General features: G+C 44.5%; 1 protein-coding gene across 1 annotated transcript in view; it reads right to left on the reverse strand.

The window, feature by feature from the left end:
• LOC137562618 (A.superbus venom factor 1-like) overlaps positions 1 to 25014 on the reverse strand; it is a 231262-nt gene that overhangs the window by 123641 nt on the left and 82607 nt on the right. Inside the window, exons 13-16 of the mRNA XM_068274131.1 lie at positions 21316 to 21519; positions 9279 to 9440; positions 2905 to 3034; positions 1037 to 1111 (exon numbers count right to left, since the gene is read on the reverse strand). Coding sequence (XP_068130232.1) covers positions 1037 to 1111; positions 2905 to 3034; positions 9279 to 9440; positions 21316 to 21519 — 571 coding nt within the window. The remainder of the gene's footprint in view (positions 1 to 1036; positions 1112 to 2904; positions 3035 to 9278; positions 9441 to 21315; positions 21520 to 25014) is intronic.

The following is a 25014-nucleotide window of genomic DNA, read 5'->3' on the forward strand; positions in this document are numbered from 1 at the left end:
GGACAATATAAAATAAGTTAGGAGAAAACAGATTTTGTGGTTTGAGACGGACTTCGGTCTCTGCCCAATGATGTAGATAATTGTCTATTGCGGCAGATGGCTGCCACTCGCTCCCACGCGTGTTCTCACCACCACCAGTTAGGGGGTAGATCAATGTTCCCATTCATTGATCTATTGATTTAAGTTCCCATTGATCTAAGTCCCCGTGTCAATGATCGATGGCATCAATGAGATGCCTGCGGTAATTGTAACTAACGAAGTAACATGTCCATGCATTACTTCCTGTTAGCGTATTAACAGAATGCTAACAGGAAATAATGCACAAGGACATCTTGTGACAAAATAGTAAAATTACATCTACATACATTTTTTTTTAAATCAAAGTAGACAAATATACCATTAAAATCAACCCCTAACCTTCCACACTCCTTCATAGTTACCAAAAGAAAGTATATGCATAAAAAACAAACAAAAAAACAAACACAATTAAATAAAATACATAAATAGTTACCTTAGGGACTGAACTTTTTTTTAATATGTATATCAAAAGGGTATATTAATATCATTTATTGAAATTATGGTCTTGTAATTCGTGATGGATGCAAAATTGAAAAAAATGCTTTATTTCAAAAAAAATTTGGGGCCATGCATTTTACTAGGGAAATATTTTAAATGTTTTAAAAACCAGAGCAAATTGGCAAATAAAATGTGTGAGTTTTAATTACTGTAGCATGTATTATTTTAAAACTATAATGGACAAAAACTGAGAAATAATGATTTTTTAATTTTTTCTTATTTTTCACAATAAAATGCATTTAGAATAAAATAATTCTTAGCAAAAATGTACCAACCAATAAAAGCCTAATTGGTGGCAAAAAGAAACAAGATATAGATTGTTGTGTTGTGATAAGTAGTGATAAAGTTATTGGAGAATGAATGGAAGCAGTGCTGAAAAGTGAAACTTGCTCTGGTACAGAAGGGAAAAAACCTCTCAGTAGTGAAGTGGTTATTCATCCTGCTTTCGTTTTGATTTTACCTCGAGTGTCCTTTGTTTCAAGAAGCACCGCGGTGTCACGCCTTCTGCGATTTAATGTTTCCTTACACAGGAGATCTGTTGAGTAAAAGATATATAGATTATATGGACTCAAGATGACAATGTTTGCAGGTCTCCTGGTTCATCTCAGCCAAGGCTTAGTACAGATCTGCGGCCAGCCCTCTGGGTAACTGAATGGCCAGAACCATCAAATCAATACACACGCCTGTCCCCTAACTCTTCTGACTGATATTTTGTTCCAACTAATCTCCTGTGGGCTCCTGGTTTTGACATATTACATTGGTCAGTCATTTATACAATCACACAGAGCAATGTGTGCAACTGTCCATTATCCACCGGCACGTCTGATAAAACAATAACTAATAAAACTATGGTTTATTGGTCATATTTACTTCAACCTAAAAATTGTAAAGGAAATTTGTAAGGATAAAAATGTATCCATATTGGGTACTTGCCTCAGGAGGTGAAAGCCTGTAAGTCAGGGCTGGACAAACTTTGCACGGCCCGGGCTGCATTCTGCGGACCGAGGGCCACATTCTTAAGATTCCTCCAATCCTCCTTCCCTCACTGTACAGTCGGGAGCAAGTGACTGATAACAGTGAGTTAAAACTCAACTGATCACCGTTTTCCGCGTCGCTTCTCCATGGGAACAGGGCATCACATGACACGCCATCAGGACGTGCCAAGCGCATTACATGCTGTCAGCCATTTACAGCACACGCGGTCCGTAGTTTGCCTGTTCTAGGTCCTCCTGAGGCTTGCCTGTCCTCCTCCACCGGCTTGTTCCAGCACAGTCTCCGCAAATCGACAAGGGCTGCACAGTAGTACGGACCTGCTCAGGCCACGGCAGAAAAAGAAGGGCCCAATCAGATCTACGCTACTGAGCACATGTGACCAGGGCTGGCGCTATCATAGAGGCAAAGGGGGCGCCTAAGGTGTCTCCTCCCATCTTAACTGTTACTCCCTATGCCCCAGGGAGCAAAGTTAAGTTGAGAGGTGATTGAGAGGGAGGGTCAGCAGCCAGCACAGGGGCCCAGGAGAATAATTTGACTGCAACAAAGGGCCCCTGATGCAGCTTTTTTGTCTGGGGTGACAGTTGGAGGTGACCCCAGGTTAATTTTGCCCTGGGGCCCCATTCTTACTAGAACCGGCCCTGAACGCGCCCCATCTGTGCCTGGGCAGTAGCACAGGCCCGATCTGGCTTGGCATTCTCTGCCAAAGCCCAAGCAGGTCTGTGCTACTGCACAGCTTCATTTCAGGAGTCTCAGCACTGGACATCCATATGTAATGTCCATGAACAGCAGCTCCTCTCCTTCATGTACAGCTCGGGGCTTCCTCCAGCCCCCTCCAGGCTGATCGCTCTCTTACCATCCTCCTCCATCACCTGGATTGTCCACAATTGGCCCCGGAGGTGGGGGTGTTTTGCGCAAGCTTGGCATGGCTGCTCGCGCGCGTCTGTCCTACTCCCTTTAGCGGGATTGTAGGAGAAGAAAGCTTCCAGTGACGGGAGTTCGACAGGGAGTGTGTGTGTGGCTGGACTGTGCCTGCGCCGAGTGGCCCTGACTGGGAGAACACTCTGTGGCCAATTGCGGATGATACAGCCAGTAGAGGAGGACAGTGAGGGAGCGATCAGCCTGGAGGGGGCTGGAGGAAGCCCCAGGTATGTATAACCGTCTCTGGTACACTTTACTAACTAATGCAAATGCACTAATATATGCATTAAAAAGAATGGAAGAGTGAAATAGGGCTTTTAACTGGTAATCGATTCATATCGGAATGAGTACTATTGTTTTCTTCCTTGTTCTTATGTAGACAAAGCCTGTAGGTATATGGTTATATATTGTTATCACCTGATCTCTGAGGTGTTAAACCATGGAAGTTGTTGCCTAGAGACAAACCGGCATCGTAAAACACTCCTGCAGCATCAGCACCGCCCCCCGGGGTGCAGCCAGTGTCATACTTCTCCACCAAATCCCACACCTTTATAAAGGATAAAAGAAAAGATCTTTATGCCCATCACATTTCACATCTGCATTGTCTAAGATCAACATGATTTACCAATGGTTAATCTCAGTACAGAAACTAAGCACCAATACGAACATACAAATTGTGCACAGTGAATATTCATATAATGTGTAACTTTTAAAATCCAATAAAAAACAGGTTCTAGTATGAATACTCTTCAGGGGCAATCAAACCATAACATTGATGGTCGCTTCTTCAGAGGCAATCAAAACAAGTAGCAGATGGAAACACACATCATGCTCTCTGATAGTCAGTACTGGGGCACCTCAGGGCTGTGTGCTTTCCCCACTGCTCTACTCCCTGTACACCAATGAATGCACCTCGACAGATCAATCTGTTAACGTTCTGAAGTTTACAGATGACAACAGTAGTTGATCTCATACAAAATGGGGAAGAGTCTGCATACAGGCATGTGGTGGAACAGCTTTCCTCCTGGTGCAGCAGCAACAACTTGGAACTAAATGCTCTTAAAACCATGGAGATGATAATAGACTCCAGGAGATCTCTCCGCCCACCTCCCCCAGCACCTCCCCCTAACCATAAATGGATCTACAGTAACCCAGGTAGAGTCATTCAGGTTTCTTGGGTCCACAATTTCAAATAACCTAAAATGGGACAACAATACTGTCACTACCATCGAGAAAGCTCAGAGGATGTATCACCTAAGGCAGAAAAAGTTTGGCCTAATAACTAAAATGAATGGAACAGTTCTACACTGCGATCATCAAATCTACCATGACATCATCCATGACTGTCTGGTTCGGCTCCTGCTCAGCATTTGAAAAGGGGAGGATGCAGTGCATCATCCAAACAGCGGAAAGGATAATTGACTATAGCTTACCTTCCCTGCAGGATCTTTACACTAGCAGGTGCAGAAATAGAGTGAGCAAGATTGCCTCTGACCCTTCTTACCTTGCTCACTTTAGGTGTGAGACACCGGTCAGTCACAAGTAAAACCTCTAGACACAGGAACAGCTTCTTTCCTCAGGCAGCAGCCATGCTTAATGCAGAACCACGCTAGAGCTGCTAGGACTTGGAAGTGTTACAGCATAGAACTAAACTGAAAATGAACACTTCTCACCTGTTTATTGCCGTAGCCACTATAACATACTGTCCTTGACTTCAAATATCTATACTGTCTACCCTTGTATTGTTTTGTCTGGTAAGTAACTGCCAAGTAAAATTCCTTCTAAGGAGGGCAAACCTATTTGGCCAAAAAATGTGATTCTGATTCTAAACACATGTACATGAAATATACACATTTTCCAAGAGTGTACAGGAACAGGTATAACAAGCAGATTGGAATATTTCCTGGAGAGCCCACCTCATCAACACACTCACCATTGGATTTCAGGCAGCTTGTTTAGTGTGAAAGTTATCAGCTCTCCTGAGGTGCAGGTGACACTGAATCCATGCGAGAAGGGGTGTGGCTACGTCAACATCACCATCCCCCCCAACAATAACAGAAAACGTAACATTATTGTACAAATCGGTCACGATCATGGCCTCAGTTCTCCTGCTGGTGGCAGCACTTGCATGAACTGCTATGGACAGCCACTGCCCACCAGCAGATGGCCCCCTTCAGTCTTTGGACAGTCGCTGCAGTTGTTGGGTCCAGTTTCACTGGTTCCTCACCCTTTGATTACTCTGAGCCAATTGCAGTGATTAAAGCTTTGTTTTTGGAAAGCTTTAGATTACCTATTAGGATTACCTATTTAGGAGCGTACTGGCTCTGCTTATTGCCGTTGGGGTCACACCCGTTCTCAGTCCTTGTTGCTCCCTTGCCACCCGTAAGTTTCTCTAAGTGGCACAGCCATACTGCGAAGTGCGCAGGCCCGAGTTTTGAGCTGCGCCTGCGCAACGGAAGAAGGCGCTCATGAACAAGCGACTGCTTCCTTTGTGCTCACATGGATAGGTACTTCCACTTCTGAACTTCCACTATGCACCATCACTGGGGGAGCTTCCTGATTTTTCATACTCTATTCGAGGATACCATTGAGTATGAAAATGACTGGAGGAGCGCGAGGGGTGAGTTAGGGGGGGGGGGGGGGGGTTGGGGACTGATGACAATGAGCAGAACCGGGACAGTAAAAATGCATGCTAACAATGTGGCTCATTAATAAAAAAATCTGAGTTACCTCATCTCAAGAGTTAAGGAGAACCGGAGACAAGTACCCTCATGTATTTTTACCATATATATCAATGGTAACATGACAGTAAACACCTACTCTGCTGTTTTGTTTCACTCTTCACTGCTCAGCCTGCCTGCTATCAGCTCTGATAAGAATCCCCGACTGAGCATTCAGTCTAGCTTTGCCCCATAATGATTATAGCTGAGTCAGTCTTCTGTGATGTCTTTTCAAGCCCAAGTCTGACCCCTTGTGGCTCTGCTTTTCTGCTAGGAGGATAAATAGCAGGAAAGCAGAGCCACAAGGGGGCAGACTTGGGCTTGGAAAGGCATCACAGAAGACTGACTCAGCTATAATCATTATGGGGCAAAGCTAGACTGAATGTTCAGTCAGGGATTCTTATCAGAGCTGATACAAGCAGAATGAGCAGTGAAGAATGAAACAAATAGCAGAGTAGGTGTTTACTGTCATGTTCCCACTGATATATATGGTAAAATACATGAGGGTGCTTTGTCTCTGGTTCTCTTTAAGTACAGGCTGTATTTTTTGGTAACAGTAAAAAAGGGCGCAGGAGGCTAGTGGACAAATCGGGCGCCGCCATTCACTCCTATAATAATTATCGTTTAATGGGCGCCGAACAGGAAAAAAGGGTGCCCGAGAATAATAACGTTTTCCAACGGCGCCCAAAGATTTTTCATGTTTTATAACTGCTTGTGATGATTTACGTTTCTTATTTCAATAAAACATTATTTTATATGTTATCCCTTACTGTTTGTAAAACATTATTATTCACAAAACAAAGCGATCAGTACGTAATGTAAATTGTAATATATTTTATCCCTTACTGTTTTTAAAACATTATTCTACACACAATACAGTGAGCACTAAGGAGGGTCTTAGGTTTAGGCACCAACAGGGTGGTCTTAGGTTTAGGCACCAACAGGGGGGTCTTAGGTTTAGGCACCAACAGGGGGGTCTTAGGTTTAGGCACCAACAGGGGGGTCTTAGGTTTAGGCACCAACAGGGGGGTCTTAGGTTTAGGCACCAACAGGGGGTCTTAGGTTTAGGCACCAACAGGGGGGTCTTAGGTTTAGGCACCAACAGGGGGGTCTTAGGTTTAGGCACCAACAGGGGGTCTTAGGTTTACGCACCAACAGGGGGGTCTTAGGTTTAGGCACCAACAGGGGGGTCTTAGGTTTAGGCACTAACAGGGGGGTCTTAGGTTTAGGCACCAACAGGGGGGTCTTAGGTTTAGGCACTAACAGGGGGGTCTAGGGGTTAGGGGTAGGTACAGGGAGGGTTACTTAGGCACCAACAGGGGGGGGGGGTCTTAGGTTTAGGCATCAACAGGGGGTCTAGGGGTTAGGGGTAGGTACAGGGAGGGTTACTTAGTAATTTTTTTTTAAACGTTATTATACGTTTCACTATTTAAACGGAAGATTAACGTTTTTACAATTGCCGATTTAATGCACATTATTTAATGATTTATAACTTTATAAAACATTAATTTTAAACGAAATACAGTACAATACATTTTTAAACGTTATCCATGCTTATCGTTTAAAACCCCGCGCCCTTTTTTCCCAGCGCCCCTTTTTAACGTACGCGTATTTTTTGGCAGATAAGGACTGTTGTAATTAGGATTTATTGTACAGTAGCTAAGAACAAACAAAACTTGCAGCAGGAGAGAGGGGATAGGAAGAGGGAAGGGGACCGGACACTGTTCTTCAAACATCCAGACAAATCTGCAGGTATGCAGAGACCTTACACACCTCTCACACTGAAAAGTCCTGCAGGATCCTGCTAATTAGCCTGATGGTTCAGAGCGGCAATTTGAAGATGCAAAAATATGCGAGCAAACACTTCAGTGGCAGATTAAGGATCCAATAAAAAGTTCCACAATAAAACAATAAATTCTCCGGATCAATGCCAGTGGTAAATATAATCCTCTTAGTAATGTAAAGCATAACACAGCGTTGCAATAAGGCTGCATACTCACGACTCTTCCTCTGAGGAAGAGAGGCGAATCCTCTCGAAACATGTCAGCGTAATTGGATACAGTGTATGTGACGTCATGATACCATCACTTCTGGACTACGGGGCTGGTTACAGTGTCCGCTGAATACAACACCCGGATCCCGGCATAGAGTGAGAGCTGACGGCCGCAGCTGCTCATTCCCAGGAGTGCAAGTCCGACTCCTCCTGTAACGGACTGTTCAGCTATACTGGATATACCTACCAAGTAGCAGGACTCATTAGAAGCTGCCAATGTCTGATAAAAATCGTTACCACTACTCATAACAGGAGTCGTGAGTATGCAGCCTTATTGCAACGTTGTGTTATGCTTTACATTACTAAGAGGATAATATTTACCACTGGCATTGATCCGGAGAATTTATTGTTTTATTGTGGAACTTTTTATTGGGATTTTTTATTGGATCCTTAATCTGCCACTAAAGTTTTTGCATCCTCAAACTGCCGCTGTGAACCATCAGGCTAATTAGCAGGATCCTGCAGGACTTTTCAGTGTGAGAGGTGTGTAAGGTCTCTGCATACCTGCAGATTTGTCTGGATGTGAGTGACAGTGTGGTTGTGAATATAGTGGAGCTACTCCTGTGTGGTATGATTTTTATTGTTATTTAATTGATGGTATTAAATTGGTTTTGAGTGCGCAGGAGTAATACTGTGTTTTTTGTTCAATTCGAGTGGATTGGGGTACAGATCCATTTTTCTCCTTGCAGCCAACATTTTTGTTAAAGCTCCTTATTGTGGTGCTACTAGGTGCGCGGTAATCATACATATACTGTTCTTCAAACAGTTCAGAGAAGTCGCACATGCTGAACTTCACACCCTGTTGCAGGCCAATGATAGTGAGAAAGAGGGGAAGAGGGAGGGTTGACTTTTCGAGCATGGCAGTTCCTGCAGCTATTTGATACAAGGAGAAACTGCAGGAAAATAAAGATGAAATAGTCCAGGGCACTGCTGCAGATTGCCATTAAGATACTTTGGGTGAAGTATTGTCATTGTATCTGCCACTGATTTTAAAAACTTTCTTAGGTATTTGCTGCTGATATCCCTTTATAGGACCACTATCGTGAAAATCGTAAAATGTAAAATACATGAAAACACAAAGAAAAAGTGAATTTCTCCCAGAGTAAACTGTGCTATAAATTACTTTTCTCCTATATTGCTGTCGCTTACAGTAGGTAGCAGAAATCTGCATCTTTGTAGAGATGCTTTCCAGGGAGTGCTTTTGTAAAGAAATAAAATACTAAGAATCCCCCATGAAGACATGGACTAGTCAAAAACTTGTCAGTTTCCTCAGATTTCTACTAACTACTGCAAGTAACTGCAACATAGGAGAAAAGTAATTTACAGCTCATTTTACTGTGGAAGAAACATACATATTATTTGTATGTGTTCACATACATTTTAAATGTTACTATTTTTTCGCAATAGTGGTCCTTAAAGAGGCCAGAGACCTCAGGTCCTAAAAGGACATCCCAGGTGAAAATAAACACATCCCACAAAAACTGTCACTTCCATACCTGATGTTTAACTCTTTCAGGCTAGATTCACAGTAGGACGTTGCGTTGTGATGTTACAGCCGCAATGCAAAATTGCAACACAACAAAAAAGTCGCAACGCAACTTAACGCTGCATTCCCGTCACATACAGCAGACAGTAGATACAGTAGAGCATAGAGGCAATGAAAAGTATGCTTCCCTGTATCTGTTCATCTCTGCGTTTAGAAGTAATGCACTGCAGCAGTGCGTCATCACAATAAATGCAACATTTACAACGCGACTTTAACATCGCACTGTGAACGTCGCATAGGGTTAAGACTGCAGCGCGGTAACCTGCGTTATGCCACTTTATAAATGCAGGACGATAACGTCCCACTGGAAATCTAGCCTTAGGCAAAGAAAGTAAAAAAAACAGGAACGCATAGTTAGTTGTGTGCTTGGCACTGTACATATACATGTCTATCTCATTATGTCACATGCCACTTCGGATTTAAGTGGTTAATTAGCATTAATAAAGTTGCTCCAGGAATGGTTTGAACATACCTTGGTCTGTGAAATCTTATTCCTGTTATTCAGCCCATAGACTCCTTTATCCACGGCTACTAGTCCCACACTGGCCTTGTGGTCAGCTCTGAGCTTCAGCCTCATGGAGACTCCTGGAGGTTGGACATGGTTTTCTCGATCAGAATTACCCGATAGTTGGATCTGTGGGAAATTAACCCTGAAAGATCAGGTGTGTGTGTGTGTGTGTGTGTGTGTGTGCGTGCGTGCGTGCGTGCGTGCGTGCGTGTGTGTGTGTGTGTGTGTTTTTCGCCCTCAGAACTGCCTTAATTCTATGTGGCATTGATTCAACAAGGTGCTGAAAGCATTCCTTTGAAATGTTGGCCCATATTGATAGGATAGCATCTTGCAGTTGATGGAGATTTGTGGGATGCACATCCAGGGCAGGAAGCTCCCGTTCCATCACACCCCAAAGATGCTCTATTGGGTTGAGATCTGGTGACTGTGGGGGCCATTTTAGTACAGTGAACTCATTGTCATGTTCAAGAAACCAATTTGAAATTAATCGAGCTTTGTGACATGGTGCATTATCCTGCTGGAAGTAGCCATCGGAGGATTGGTACATGGTGGTCATGAAGGGATGGACATGGTCAGAAACAATGCTCAGGTAGCCCATGGCATTTAAATGATGCCCAATTGGCACTAAGGGGTCTAAAGTGTGCCAAAAAAACATCCCCAACACTATTACACTACCTCCACCAGCCTGCACAGTGGTAACAAGGCATGGTGGATCCATGTTCTCATTCTGTTTACGCCAAATTCTGACTCTGTCCAATTTTGGTGAGCACGTGCAAATTGTAGCCTCTTTTTCCCATTTTTAGTGGAGATGAGTGGTACCCGGGGGGGGGGGGGGGGGTCTTCTGCTCTTGTAGCCCATCCGCCTCAAGGTTGTGCGTGTTGTGGCTTCACAAATGCTTTGCTGCATACCTCGGTCAGGGCCGGATTTGTACTTTTTTCCCGCCCAAGGCCCACTGTCACCAGTCGCCCCCCTGACCAATAGGAGATCCACGCCCCCCCCCCTCCCTCATTTCCCCCAACTTACATACACTTTTTCTCCAAACATACAATCTTAGGGTCCTGACACACCAAAAAGTGTTTTGCTGGTTTTTTTTTTCTTCAAAAAATGCTTGTATTGACTTACATTAAAACTGCAGCAAAATAGCCGAGATCGCGATTTTTCAAAAAATCCTGATCGCTGCGATTTAGCCACGATTTTACCGCATTTTCAATGCAAATTTTATGGAAGCATTTTTAAAAAACAACTACCTACGAAAACGTTTTTTTGGTGTGTCAGGGCCCCTAAAGTGAAGAACCTGAAGCAAAAATAAAAATTAGCTTAGATACTTACTATAGTAGATCCTCCTGGTGCCCACTGTTCCAGTTTTGGGACCCTCTGAGCATGTTCAGACCTCACCACTGCTGCTCGGGACCCTCTTCTTCTTTGAGGCTGCACTTCCATCTGTGTTCAAGCACAATTGTACTGGGCATGCGCAAGTATGAGCCGCAAATTTCCAGTAGCACAAAGCCACTTGTGTATGGCTTTTTCCTTTGTGCACGAGCAGCTTCGTGTTATTGGACTGGGCAAGCGCAGACTGTACTTGCACATGCCCAGTACGGTTGTGCTTGTACACAGATAAGAGCACAACCACAAGGAACAAGTGGGTCCCAGGCAGCAGTATGGGTACCCAGAAGACCACTTTCCCCAGTATAGGTAACTATTCCCCCCCTTAGCAGTATAAGTAGCCAGAAGAACCCCCTCTCACCCCTTATGTAGGAGGACAGAGGCACCAGTACTGGAAGCCACAGTATGGGTTAAATGGCCAGGATGGAGAGGGGGTATACTAGAGAAGAACACATGGACGGGACCGTGCATACGCAGTAGGTGCGCCTGCAGTCCCAGTCGCCAAACTTATGGAGCTACCAGTGGGAAAACGGAGGGGGCCCAGATAATGCCTTGGGACCTCTCAGGGACTATGGGGGGCTGGAAGGGGCTAAGTAAAAGTACAGTTTTGTTTGTTTTTAAAATTAAGTAAAACCACCACACAATTCTAGAAAATGTAAAGTAAACAAAACACGATTTACACATACCTGAGGCTTCCTTCAGCCCCCTCCTCTCCCCCTATAGTGTTTCTGGCCCCTCAGTTCCTTTAGACTCATCTCCATCTGCTGTTGCTCCACTTAAAAAGCTGCAATTGGCCACAGTCGCAGCTATGGTGCATGTAGTACTAGTAATGTACTTGATCATGCTTTCGAGAAGCTAGGCAAGGCAGTCATGGCCCAGAGCGTTCTTCACGTGTGGTTTGGAAAGAATCAGAACCGCGCATGCACAGCATGTTACTGGCTGGGGACGCTGGGCACAGCCGCTGAGGAGCATGATTGAGGAGGCATTGCGCACACAGGACATTACATGCACCAAGCTGCCACTCAGGCCAATTGAAACTTTTTAAGAGGGGTACCAGTTATATGATAGAGTCCAAAGGAACTGAGGGGCAAGAACACTATGGGGGGCAAGAAGAAGCCCCAGGTATGTAAATCATGTTTGTGTTGCTGTTTTTAGGTCTCATTTTAAACCTGATGAGTTCAGCACAAGCACAGAAAGAGTTCATCTTTATCAACTTACACTGCCCGGGTCCCCTCCTCCACTGAATGATAAATGTCCTCTCACAGCTGGATGCGAGGCCAGGACCTTTTCACTATCACATCGTAGCTGAACGCTGAGCTTAACTCCTCTCCTCTTGCTGTGCTTCAGCTGGCCGGGACACAGACACAAGCACGGGAGGCAGCGGGGGTGGGGCAGCTCAACACTCGTCTATAGAGAACGACAGCGAGCAGGGATGCAGTGATACAGCCACTGCTCTTCTCCTGTCATATTAGCAAAGCTGCCCACTCTTTGCTCTGTCTTTAGCCGCTGCTGCTGTACACAGACCTGCTTCTGTGTGTGCAGAGCAGGGGAGGGGGCGGGAGCGGCTGCTACTGACAAGCAATGTTATCCCTCATCTCCGTGGAACAGTCAGTGTGGTCGGCTTTGGGGACACACACACGAGTTTGACTGCCTGGTTGTAACCCGCCCCTTCCTTGGCTCCGCCCTAGTCACGGGCCTCCCTGGCCTTTCAACAAATCCGGCCCTGACCTCGGTTGTAACGAGTGGTTATTTCAGTCAACATTGCCCTTCTATCAGCTTGAATCAGTCGGCCCATTCTCCCCTGACCTCTAGCATCAACAAAGCATTTTCGCCCACAGGACTGCCGCATACTGGATGCTTTTCCCTATTCACACCATTCTTTGTAAACCCTAGAAATGGTTGTGTGTGAAAATCCCAGTAACTGAGCAGATTGTGAAATACTCAAACCGGCCCAACTGGCACCAACAACCATGCCACGCTCAAAATTGCTTAAATCACCTTTCTTTCCCAGTCTGACATTTAGTTTGGAGTTCAGGAGATTGTCTTGACCAGGACCACACCCCTAAATGCATTGAAGCAACTGCCATGTGATTGATTGATTAGATAATTGCATTAATGAGAAATTCAACAGGTGTTCCTAATAATCCTTTAGTTGAGTGTATATATATATATATATATATATATATATATATATATATATATATATATATATATATATATATATATATATATATATATATATATATATATATATATACAGTGGTTTGCAGCAGGACAACGGCCCTAAACATAAAGCCAGGGCAACAACGGAATGGTTTAAAACAAAACATATGCATGTTTTAGAATGGCCCAGTCAAAATCCAGATCTAAATCCAATCGAGAATCTGTGGCAAGATCTGAAAACTGCTGTTCACAAACGCTGTCCATCTAATCTGACTGAGCTGGAGCTGTTTTGCAAAGAAGAATGGGCAAGGATTTCAGTCTCTAGATGTGCAAAGCTGGTAGAGAGATACCCTAAAAGACTGGTGTTATAATTTAAGTAGGCCTCAGTTATTTGGACTGAGTTTTAGGTAAAAGGCTTGTTCGCAGAGTATACCTTTAAGAAGCGGTTCTCGCAGAATCGAGGCTGCAGGCAGTTACCAGGAATATGTCCTGAACATGTTCCTGAAGGAAAGCCACAGGCCTACACTGCCCCAGACAAATGGACTACGGGAACAATCAACATAGGCCATATTTACAAAACAGAACATTCCTGCAGCTGGGACAAGGGGGCTCATAGAATATTAATTGAGTAGGTGTGTATCATGACATCACAAGGGATCTGAACCAATTATAGATGGTTCAGATGATGACACAGTTAACTCTTTCCTGGTCAGTATTAAGGTTCATGATGGGCCAACCGAGGGCACTCTTACTTTCATGCTCTCTATCTACTGACTGGAACCCTAATTACCTTCCTTTATTTATGTAATCTGATATAATATATGCTGTATATATTAGATAGGCCTCAGGGCCTAGTTAGATGTGGTAGCTAGATGTAACGTAGTATAGACAGAAGATAACAACTGGTCACCTTCACCAGGAATGGGACCAAGAGCTTGTAACGCAACGGACTTAAAGAGACACTGAAGCGAAAAAAAAATTATGATATTATGATTTGTATATGTAGTACAGCTAAGAAATAAAACATTAAGATCAGATACATCAGTCTAATTGTTTCCAGTACAGGAAGAGTTGAGAAACTCCAGTTCTCATCTCTATGCAAACAAGCCATTAAGCTCTCCGACTAACTTAGTCGTGGAGAGGGCTGTTATCTGACTTTTATTATCTCAACTGTAAGTGAACTGTTTACTTTTCCTCTGGCAGAGGAGAGGTCATTACTTCACAGACTGCTCTGAAAGACTCATTTTGAATGATGAGTGTTGTGTAATCTGCACATATTATAAAATGATGCAATGTTAGAAAAAAACACTATATACCTGAAAATAAAAGTATGAGAATATTTTCTTTGCTGCTAATCTTCTAGTAATTATTCATAGTACACAACCAATTCACTATATCATATTTTTTTTTTCGCTTCAGTGTCTCTTTAAAACAGAAGAATTTGCTTTGCTAAGGTGTAACTAATTGTATCTGTATATCTGTTTACTGAATAAACTCGTTTAAAACTTGGAAGCCGACTAAATAAGTTCAATCTCCTATGCTGTTTGCTGTGATGAGTCAGGTTTGCAGCTCTTACTAATGAGTTGCTGGTGCCGGAATAAAGGGGATTTCTTACAACTGGCAGCTGTAATTGCAGCAAAAGGTGGCTCTACAAAGTATTTACTCAGGGGGCTGAATAATTACGCACACCCCACTTTGCAGTTATTGATTTGTAAAAAATGTTTGGAGTTATGTATGATTTTCGTTCCACTTCTCACATGTACACCACTTTATATTGGTCTTTCACGTGGAATTCCAATAAAATTGATTCATGTTTGTGGCAGTAACGTGACAAAATGTGGAAAACTTCAAGGGGGCCGAATACTTTTGCAAACCACTGTATATATATATATATATATATATATATATATATATATATATATATATATATACTGTATATATATATATATATATATATATATATATATATATATATATATATATATATATATATATATATATATATATATATACATATACATACAATGTACGATGCTTCGGAATATAAGATGCATCTAGGTTTAGAGGGCAAGAACCAGGGGAAAAGAAATATAAATACTAATCCTGGCGCGTCCATGTTCCAGGAGCGTCTTTGTACATGTTCTCCCCAATTGGTGTCCTCCTGTGTCCCCTTCTGTCCTGTGTTTTTGCTCTGTCCCTCTCCCTCACATCTCCACACCTCCCTCCCCTTTGTCTTCGCTCCCCCTGCGTATATGTAGTAAGTGTAGTGGCAGCTGTTTTACCTAATCCATGACCTCTGCGGGGATTAGTGATGGTCAAGTAGATGCAAATAACTTTGAGTTGATGCAAGTTTATGCAAATGTATGCCGCTTGAAAATGAACCAATCAAATCCTGCAGAGGTAAAATTTTCAAGCTGCATAATTTTGCATAACAATTTGCATAGATTTGCATCAACCCGAAGTAATTTGCATCTACTTGACGATTACAGATCCCCCACACACACACATTATATATATATATATATATATATATATATATATATATATATATATACATATACATATACATATATATATATATATATATATATATATATATATATATTAGTGCTGCCCATAATTATTCATACCCCTGGCACAGGGGATCTGTGGAGTGCTGGAAAAAACAAAATGTGACACTTACCTGGGGCTTCAATCAGCCCCCTGTAGTTGTTATGTCCAGCGCCGTCCTCCTCCGATTCTCCGTTCCCCGCCACTAGTCCTGGTCTAATTGAGCATCTAATGTGACTGCGGCATGCGTGCTCGCTCCTGCCTGCGTCTCCGGGAGTTTACTGCGCAGGCATAGTACAAGAAAACCTTTGTACTGCGCTTGCGCAGTAAGCTCCTGGAGATGCGAGCAGGAGCGCACACTATTCATCTTGTTAGACGAATAAATGACCGGTGCCATCGGCGGGGGAAACGGGTGATCGGAGGAGGACGGCGTGGGACATGACAACTACAGGGGGCTGATTGAAGCCCCAGGTGTCGGTTTTTATTTTTTTCCAGCACTCCACAGAACCCCTTTAAAGTTACTTTTATTCAACCAGCATGCAATTTTTTGACGGGAAGTGACATAGGTGTCTCCCAAGAGATAATAAGACAATGTACAAGAGGCATTATCGTGGAAAAAACATTTCTCAGCTTTTATTTACATTTGAGCAAAAAGTGTCCAGTCCAAAATTATTCATACCCTTCACAAACTGTCATAGTCTGTGGGAAAAGCCAAAGTTCTATACCATTCCAAATAGCCCAAGCTATTCTAAAGCATCATAATGACCCTGATTAATTGTCAACAGCTGTTTTAATCAACTCAACAGGTGAAAAACAGCAGCTCTCTGCAGTTGATTTGTGGACAGTCATGGCTAAGACAAAGGAGCTCACTGAGGACCTGCAGCTGCGCATTGTGGCTGCTCACAAGGGTACAATGCCATTTCTAAATGTTTTCAAGTTCCAGTGGCTACAGTGAAAAGTATTAATAAATAATATTAAAAAATACAAGATGTTCCGCACTGTGGAAAATCTCAGAAGACCTGGCCGGAAGCCAAAAGTGACACCTGTGTTGGCCAGGAGGCTAGTGAGAGATCTGAAAAAGAATCCAAGGATCCCCATCAAGGCCATCCTGGTGAATCTGGGTGCTGCTGTAGGCAATGTCTCAAGGCAGACAATCCAACGGACACTGCACACTGCTGGGTTCCACGGATACAGACCAAGGAGGACACCACTTCTTCAGATAAGGCACACAAAAGCTTGCTTGGCCTTTGCAAATGCTCATCTGGACAAAGAAGAAGACTTCTGATCTTCTGTGTTATGGCCAGATGAAACAAATATTGAATTGTTTGGTCACAATGATGTTTCCTTCATTTGGCGTAAAAAAGGAGAAGCCTTCAACCCAAAGAACACCATCCCACTGTCAAACATGGTGATGGGAACCTAATGCTTTCTGGATGTTTTTCAGTCAATGGACCAGGGAAACTAATCACAGTAAATAGCAGCATGAAAAAAGGTCAATACATGGGGATTCTCAATGACAACATCAGGCAGTCTGAAGAGAAACTTGGCCTTGGGCACAGGTGGACATTTCAGTATGACAATGACCCAAAACAAACAGCAAAAGTTGTGAAGAAATGAACAGACAACAGGCAACACATTAACGTTTTGGAGTGGCCCAGCCAGAGTCCTGACTTGAATCCAATTGCGAATTTGTGGAGGGAGCTAAGATCAAGGTGATGGCAAGAAGACCCTCCAGCCTGAAAGATTTGGAGATCATTGCTAACGACGAATGGGCAAAAATACCCATGAAGACATGCGAAAAGCTGGTTTGCATTTATAGGAAGTATTTGATTGCTGTAATAGCCAATAAAGGCTTTTTTTTATTGATTACTGATAAGGGTATGAATAATTTTGGACTGGACACTTTTTGCTCAAATGTAAATAAAAGCTGAGAAATTTTTTTTTCCACAATAATTCCTCTTGTACATCGTCTTATTATCTTTTGAGAGACACCTATGTCACTTCCCATCAAAAAATTGCTTGCTGGTTGAATAAAAGTAACGAAGTCAAAATTTGCCATATATATAAAAAGCATGCAATATATAAATAGTCCACAAGATGGCGATGCTACGCAGGATTATTCATTACAATAAGTTTGCCATTTACTGAAGTGAAAAGTCAAAATGCAAGTATAAAAGAGTCCATTAGATGGTGCCAGCGTTTTATGTCCTGAAGAAATCACTAGGAAGTGATGAATCGCGTCAACTAACTTTGTTCCTGAGGGGCCACCGTCCCAAGAGAGTATTGCGCAAGACAGTAGTGATGGGAATTCCTGCTCTTTTTAGAGAATCGGCTCTTCTGAATCGGCTCCCATTAAAGAGCCGGCTCTTACGGCTCTCAATCGGCTCTTCATTAAATATCGCTGGACAGTGACCACTCAGAATCGGAGTGAAAGCCCCGCCCCCGTCTCCCTGACAACTCCAGACTGCTTCGCTGACTGGGGCAATCCCTCCTGCTACTGCTCTGCTCCGCCCCATACACTCCTACAAGCTGCAAGAGGAGGACTACATCTCCCAGCATGCCTCAGCGCCCTTTATTACATAGCAAATCAGAGCTGTGTGGGGCGGCTGAGGCATCGGCTCTTTTAAAACTGAGAGCCGGCTCTTGTCGTTCACAGCAAAGAGCCGGCTCTTTGAGCCGGCTCGTTCGCGAACGACCCATCACTACAAGACAGAGATGAACATAGCAAGCGCGGCGATTTGAAGTGTCGGCTGGAGCGGAGGAGTGACTAATCTATGCACTGGCTCAGCATAGCCCCATAAAGCGCGGGGACGCCCGCATCTAGTTGAACATAACCAGGCGGCTGAGCAGTGTGATTTTATCCGCAAGGGTGACAGAAATCTACACGCCAAACCAAACTGCAGTTATCCCTCCACAATGCCCGTGGATACGGATATGGATGGTGGAACCTGGGATGTTTCGTTTAAAGCACCTTATGGACACGTGAGTTTGCTGGCCAGCAAGGAACTGTAATCTGCTATTTCAAAGCAACCTAGGTTGTTCTAGCAAGCATATGCAACAAGCAATTGGCATTTCTATCCAATAGGACTTGCAGCATCAGTTACAATAGTACAGTGTGTCCGCCTCCTCTTGTGTGTCCTATAGGGATAGTGCAATATGGGATCATTTGCATGTAAATGGAGGTATTGAATACATGATTTATTGCATGTAACTTTACTGTATGTGTTAAGCACAAGCATTTTAGACAGGGTCGTAGCAATAGGGGTTGCAGAGGTTGCGACCACATTGGGGCCCTTGGGTCAGAAGGGCCCTCCCTCAACTTCAGTATTAGCTCTCTATTGGTCCTGTGCTCATAATAATCACTTCTATAGATACTTTGAATAGTGGTAATCATTAACAAAGTGCTCCCCATTCCCTGCTGGCACCTCTGACACTGTAGTTGCCATTGGCAGATTTTGGTGCGCCGTATCAATTGTTATGTATAGAGTGCTTGGGGGGCCCCAATGTAAAACTTGCATTGGGGCCCACAGCTTCTTAGCTATGCCACTGATCTTAGCGATATATTTAGATGAGCTTTTTGTCCCTAGGCTTATGCAGAGGACTAGTAGGAGACATAATCTCCGCATGAGGAAAAAAAGGTTTTTGCTATTAAAAAAACACACTAAGGACTGGAACCCACTATGGCGTTTTTGGCAGCATTTTGGGCTCGCCAGCGATCGGTGGCAATTCCCCAAAATAATTTGCCAATATAAGTGAGTGAGGTGGAACCCATTAGTGTGATTGCGATTAGGGGTAGTCGCTATTGGAGGACATGCAGCATTTTGAGCACTCAATGCAAAGTATAAAATCGCTTATCAAAGAGATTATGCAGCGCTTGGGGGGGCAGAGAGCATTGCACTTTAAATAACACTTTAAATACTTGATTTAATTCTTCCGTCCGTAGCTCCACCCCTAAAGGAAATGGCCACAGGCGCTTCTCTGATTGGTCCTAGAGAAGATTGGTCCTATGACCTCTTCCTTAAGGGGCGGGGCTACGGATGGAAGAAGGACACAGGGTAAGTATAATAAAGTTTTATATAAAAAAAAAAATCACTAATCGGAAGCACTGTACATTCGGGAAAACGCCTGAATCGTCAGGAAAACGTTATCGCAAATTATGTTTTCCTTGCATTTAGGGATATCCATAGCAATAATTACTTGATAATTCCCATCGGTGTTGATCCAGGAATTTTATCTGATTGCGATTTAGAGTCGGGAAGGAACTTTTTCCCTTTCAGGGTTAATTGGTCCAAGCCTTAAAATTGGCTTTTTCGCCTTCCTCTGGATCAACAGGGATATGTGCGTGTGCAGGCTGATGTGGTGTCACGGAACAGCCGTGAGAAACGCAGGTGAATCTAGAGAATTCACAGTCGATTTCCTGATCGCTCCCTGTCGGATCTGTGCAGTCGTGCAAGCGATCAGAAAACGACACTTTTGTGTTTTTTAATCCAGAGATCTGTTTCCCTGTGAGCAAAGCATTCCCCTCACCCCTCAGGAATGCCTCACCCCTCAGGAATGCCTCACCCCTCAGGAATTTCGCACGTGGCCAGATTCCCTGCAGGGACCAGCTCCTTTTCCCCACAGCCAGGCCCCATGAAAAGAGAAAGGAAACTGGCTCTCCAGGGGGCCATGACAAAGCAGCCAGAGCGGCACCTACCAGGCAGATATGAAAACCTGTGGGATAGGGTTTCTTACCTATTAAATGGAGACCGTATATCGCACAGCTATAAAATTCATATAGTCTTATTCGTTAAAGTCTGCCCAACGTGCTGATAGGAAATTCATCGCCATAGCCTGTCCGGTTATTGCGGTATGAATCTTCTCAGGAACCTGACCCGCTGCCCTAGCCATGTCTGATGTCATATTAATCGGTATTTTCCGACAAGTATGAATCTGCTATCCCCCTAAATATGACATGTATCGTTCATGAGTTACGGCACTTTATAAGTTTAGCCCTAAAATCTCTCAGAGGGAATGAACTGTCATTGGGTGGTAACTCAGAGGGGGCCGGCATTGCCACACCCCCAAACCAGCTTCATCAAAAGCACATGGCCGGCAGGCGGGCCCTCAGTCCTCCACATTCCATCTGTATAAGAGCTGTCTGGGGCTAGGACACATGGCTAGCGGCCATATTGATCGGCCATCTTGTCTGAACTGAAGCAAAGGACATTTTACATTTTGCTTGGATTTTAAATTGAGCTGAAACAAAGGACTTTACCAAGGAACTTTGATTCTTCCCACTAAAGGACATCTTTCCAGAAACTAAGTATTTTTTCTCCCTTTCTTTATTTTCCTACTGTGTTATCTCATGTCTCAATAATTGTTGATTTTAATAATTTTCTGTATATATTAATTATTTATATTGCCGTGAATAAAAGACTTTATTAAAGTCATTCACTGTTCCGCTACCCTGCTTTTCAGCCATACACAGAAACTGATCCCAGGTCTCTGGAGAGACGCTACTACTATTGTTGATATCTAGACAGAATAGAGTGTATTTAACCGTTTTTTTATTCGCAGGACTAGTCAGTCAGTCGGGTCCATTGGCCCATGCCAGTGGTGGTGGCAGTTATACCCTGAAATCGTGTGTAAGTTGTAATTACCGTACCCCACAGGCTCCCTTCTGGTTTGTCTGCGGCCAATTCCCAACGGTTCCTACTCATTGACTGCGACCAGAGTTCGCTGGCACCGTTTGAAAAGCATTTCGCGTTCCGACCACTAGGGCTCCTGTGACATGTGGTACCATGTTTTCTGGTTAAACCTGATGGACGTGTGTCTTTTTTTCAACTAAAATAACGTTATAACTGTGTAATACAACCCAGATACACCAAACACATGCCTAACTGCCATCCATTATATTTTTACCGTTCCTGCGCAGGTGTCTGCCACATCTATCCATACAGAGTCTGCCACAATTTCTCGCCCTGCTGCAGTTGTTATCACGTAGTATGCTAGGAAGCGGAAGGATGGGACGAGCTCTGGTGTTATCTGCAGCAGCATAGCCACAATGAACTGCCCTTGATGTCTCTCCTGTCGTCCAACTCTCAGGATTCTGCCTTTGTTTAATATCTGTGGAGTTACAAAAAAAATGAAATATCTTGTTATGAAAAAGAAAAAAGCACAGTGACCATAGTACGTGCATCAAAATGTATATATTTCTTGTATCAAAGCGCAACAACTCCTACGCACTCTTGTCAGTAATGGCAGCCTTTCAAGAATATACAAATGTGTTGAAGCGCAAAACAAAAATGGATATGCATACACATAAACCACAAGTTCACATAAGATATCCCATGTGCACCATCGATTGGTAAATATCCCATCAACATTTTTTAGTTATCCCATATACATGGTACAGGGCTTGATGAAATAGAGAGTTCCCATTTTCAGCCTCAAATAGCTTAATTCCATTTAAAAACAATATCTTTATTAAAAAATTTCACTCACATGAGGTAGACTTTAGTTCAGGCCAGGGGAGGACTGGGACCTTTTAGCCTGGGGGGACAACACAAACTAGAGGCCCGTTTCACGGCATCCCCAGCCCAAAGCCATATATTTCTTGTGTGCAAATCTTCACACACACACACACACACACACACACACACACACACACACAATGTACCTGATGCCTAACCTGGACTGGTGCCATCGCCGGGGACTGGGAGGCAGCGGCAGCGAATGGCTGACTGCAGAGCTGCGGCGAGGGACATGCTGGGAGCGTGGGGCTGGACGAAGCCCCGGGTAAGTAGCACTTATCTCAATAAAAATGCCTGATAACTCCTTTAAACAACCCCCCCCCCCCCACACACACACACACACACACAAACCTACCTACCTGGTGATGCCTAACCCCACTCCTGCCCACCCACCATACAAACTACTTGTCTGACACCTACTCCCCCCCCCCTCCAACTACCTGTTTGACAGTGCCTAACTGCCTTCCTCCCCCCTCACACCACAAGAAGAAAAAACGTTCCCCCTCAGGCCAGGGTCAGAATGGGGATGATTATCACACAAAAAAAAACTCAGAGGGCACTGGCCTGGGCAGAGAATTGAATTTGACAGCAGTAGCAGGCAGGCAGCAAAGTGTGAGTAACTCAGTGACAAGAAGGGAGATGAAGTACAGAAACAAAATTTATAAAAACCACCTTCTCCTCTGGCGACCTGGACCCGACCTCCTCTATCCTCCTGTCTCCTCAGTCCTACACCTCCTCCTCCTCCACAGCAGCAAGCAGCTATAGGTGGCATCTCCGACTCCCAGCCCCCAGAGTGTCCGACTCCTCCAGCCAGGACAGCCAGCCAGCCACTCGTAGCCGCAGCTCCAGGCCCCCAGCCCCCCCAGCACAGAAAGCTGAAGAGTGAGAGAGCTCACTCCGACGACACCTCAGGCACAGCAGCACAGGGGAGGACTGTGTCTGACTCCTCCAGCCAGCCACTCGTAGCCACAGCTCCAGGCCCCCAGCCCCCCCAGCACAGAAAGCTGAAGAGTGAGACAGCTCACTCCGATGACACCGCAGGTACAGCAGCAGGTTGTGGGCGACAATGGCTCCAGGCGGGGGGCGGAGTCAAGCAGGGTCAACCCACCTGGCCGGAGAGGACCTAAGCTATTTGTGTCCTTGTGCCGCTCACATCCACCGCAGGCGCAGCCACGCACAAGGGCACACCACGGCCGGCCGCCTCAGCCCCTTCTCTGATTGGATACTTCAACTTGCCGGGAAATATCGCGCGAGGTTGCGATCCCCACTGCGAACCTGTCACCTGTGGTATGTCTGCGGCCGCTGCGTATAGCAGCGGCCGGCCCTAATTACTTAAGATTCGGGCAGCCCGGGGGGCAATTGCCCCCCGTCCCCCTGGGCCAGTCCTCCCCTGGAGCCGGGGTTCGGCAACAGAGTATCAGAAATATCGAGGTGCAAGATCAGAGTTCAGGAGGATAGTCAAGGCAGGCAATAGGTCAAAACAGATAATCACAATCAAACTAGTACTTTAGCTATCAAATAATCTAGCTAAGTGTAGGATTACAGCTCCAGCTGGTCACGGCACACTTGCGGATCTGACTACGGATCTGGGTGCTCCCACATATGTGATCGCAACGCCAGACAAGGAGCAAGTGAACAGCCAGCAGTATATATAGCCAGATGTCCCCCCAGCACCACCCTAAGTGCTGGACCAATGAGGACTGGAGTTAGAGTCAGCTGACCAGCCTGATCAGCTGACTCCCTCCTGATTACCATAAAACTTTTGCCTGAGTGCGCGCGCGCGCGTCACTCTACCCACAGAGGGACTACGAGTCCCAGCCACAGCAGCCCCGCTCTGCGGTGTCTCCGCAGCGGGGATATGCGGACCAACCGCCGCGTCAGACGCGGCGGTTTCCCCGCTCTCCACGTGTGTCCGCACGGAGACAGCCGCCTCGTGCTGAGAGGCGGCTGCCTCTCCGTGTGCAGCAACCCTGCGCGGGGAAAGAGCCGCCCGCCGCTGGCTCATGGCGGCGGCTCTTCCGCGTTTCCTAACATTATGCAAAAATGTGTGTACATTTTCACAATTACACCTATATGTAACTACAATTTGTAAATGCAATTGATTTTGTAAAGTGATTGGTAAATTTGCATAAAGAGTTGCGTCATTTTCATGTGATTTCATGCCAATTTTGGCAGAGATTAGCAAAGCTAATTTTTTTTAAAAATGACAGTTTAAAAACAATTTTTCTATTCATTTTTAAAATCGATTTTCTCAAAAACTACAAGGTCTTTTTGAAAAATTATTTTCGTTGACTTGTACCCACTGTTCTCCTTAACCTATGTAGCAATTTCGGTAGCAATACCATGTATGGGGGCTATGCTATTAACTACTAAATGCTGCAAAAAATTATGCAAAAATTTCAAGAAATTATGAAATATTACTATTACATACGAAATTAATTACGATTTTCTTTCAAATTTCCCATCACGATTACGATGCAGAACTCCGAATTTTGATTTGAAATTTCGGATGTGCAAAATTTTGACCCACTACTGCTTTACAGATCACATAGTTGGGTCCATCTGAAAATGGTGCAGGGAGAAAAATGGCGCACTGTTCTGCCGATAAATAAAACGCTATTTACCGTTTTGCAGAGCAGTGCGCCATGAAAAACCATGCAGGGGGCTGGGGTCGGTAGTGCAGGCAGCGGGGGCTGCTAGTGTAGGCAGCGGGGGCTGCTAGTGTAAGCAGGGGGGGGCTGGGGGAGAGAGGCAGCGGGACACTAGAGGGCATAGGCAGCGGATGTATGCAGAGGCAGAGCCGATTTAAGCAACAATGGGGCCCCAGGGCAAAATAAACCTGCCCCCCCCCCCAACATATACCCTGGAACAAAAATCAGCATTAGGGGACCTTTTTTGCAGCTGGTATAGTCAGGGTGTGAAGTCCCAATCGGTCGGAGCTCCACATTCTGGCTATCCCAGCCTGCATGGGGGACAAGGGGTTAAAAAGTTTCAGGAGGGGGGACACCACATAATTAAAAAAAAAAAAAAATTCCCACACTCTAAACATAAAAATAAATAAATGGGAAAATAGGTAAAAATGCCAGGG

The sequence above is a fragment of the Hyperolius riggenbachi genome, chromosome 3, assembly GCF_040937935.1.
Source record: "Hyperolius riggenbachi isolate aHypRig1 chromosome 3, aHypRig1.pri, whole genome shotgun sequence".
NCBI lineage: Eukaryota > Metazoa > Chordata > Amphibia > Anura > Hyperoliidae > Hyperolius > Hyperolius riggenbachi.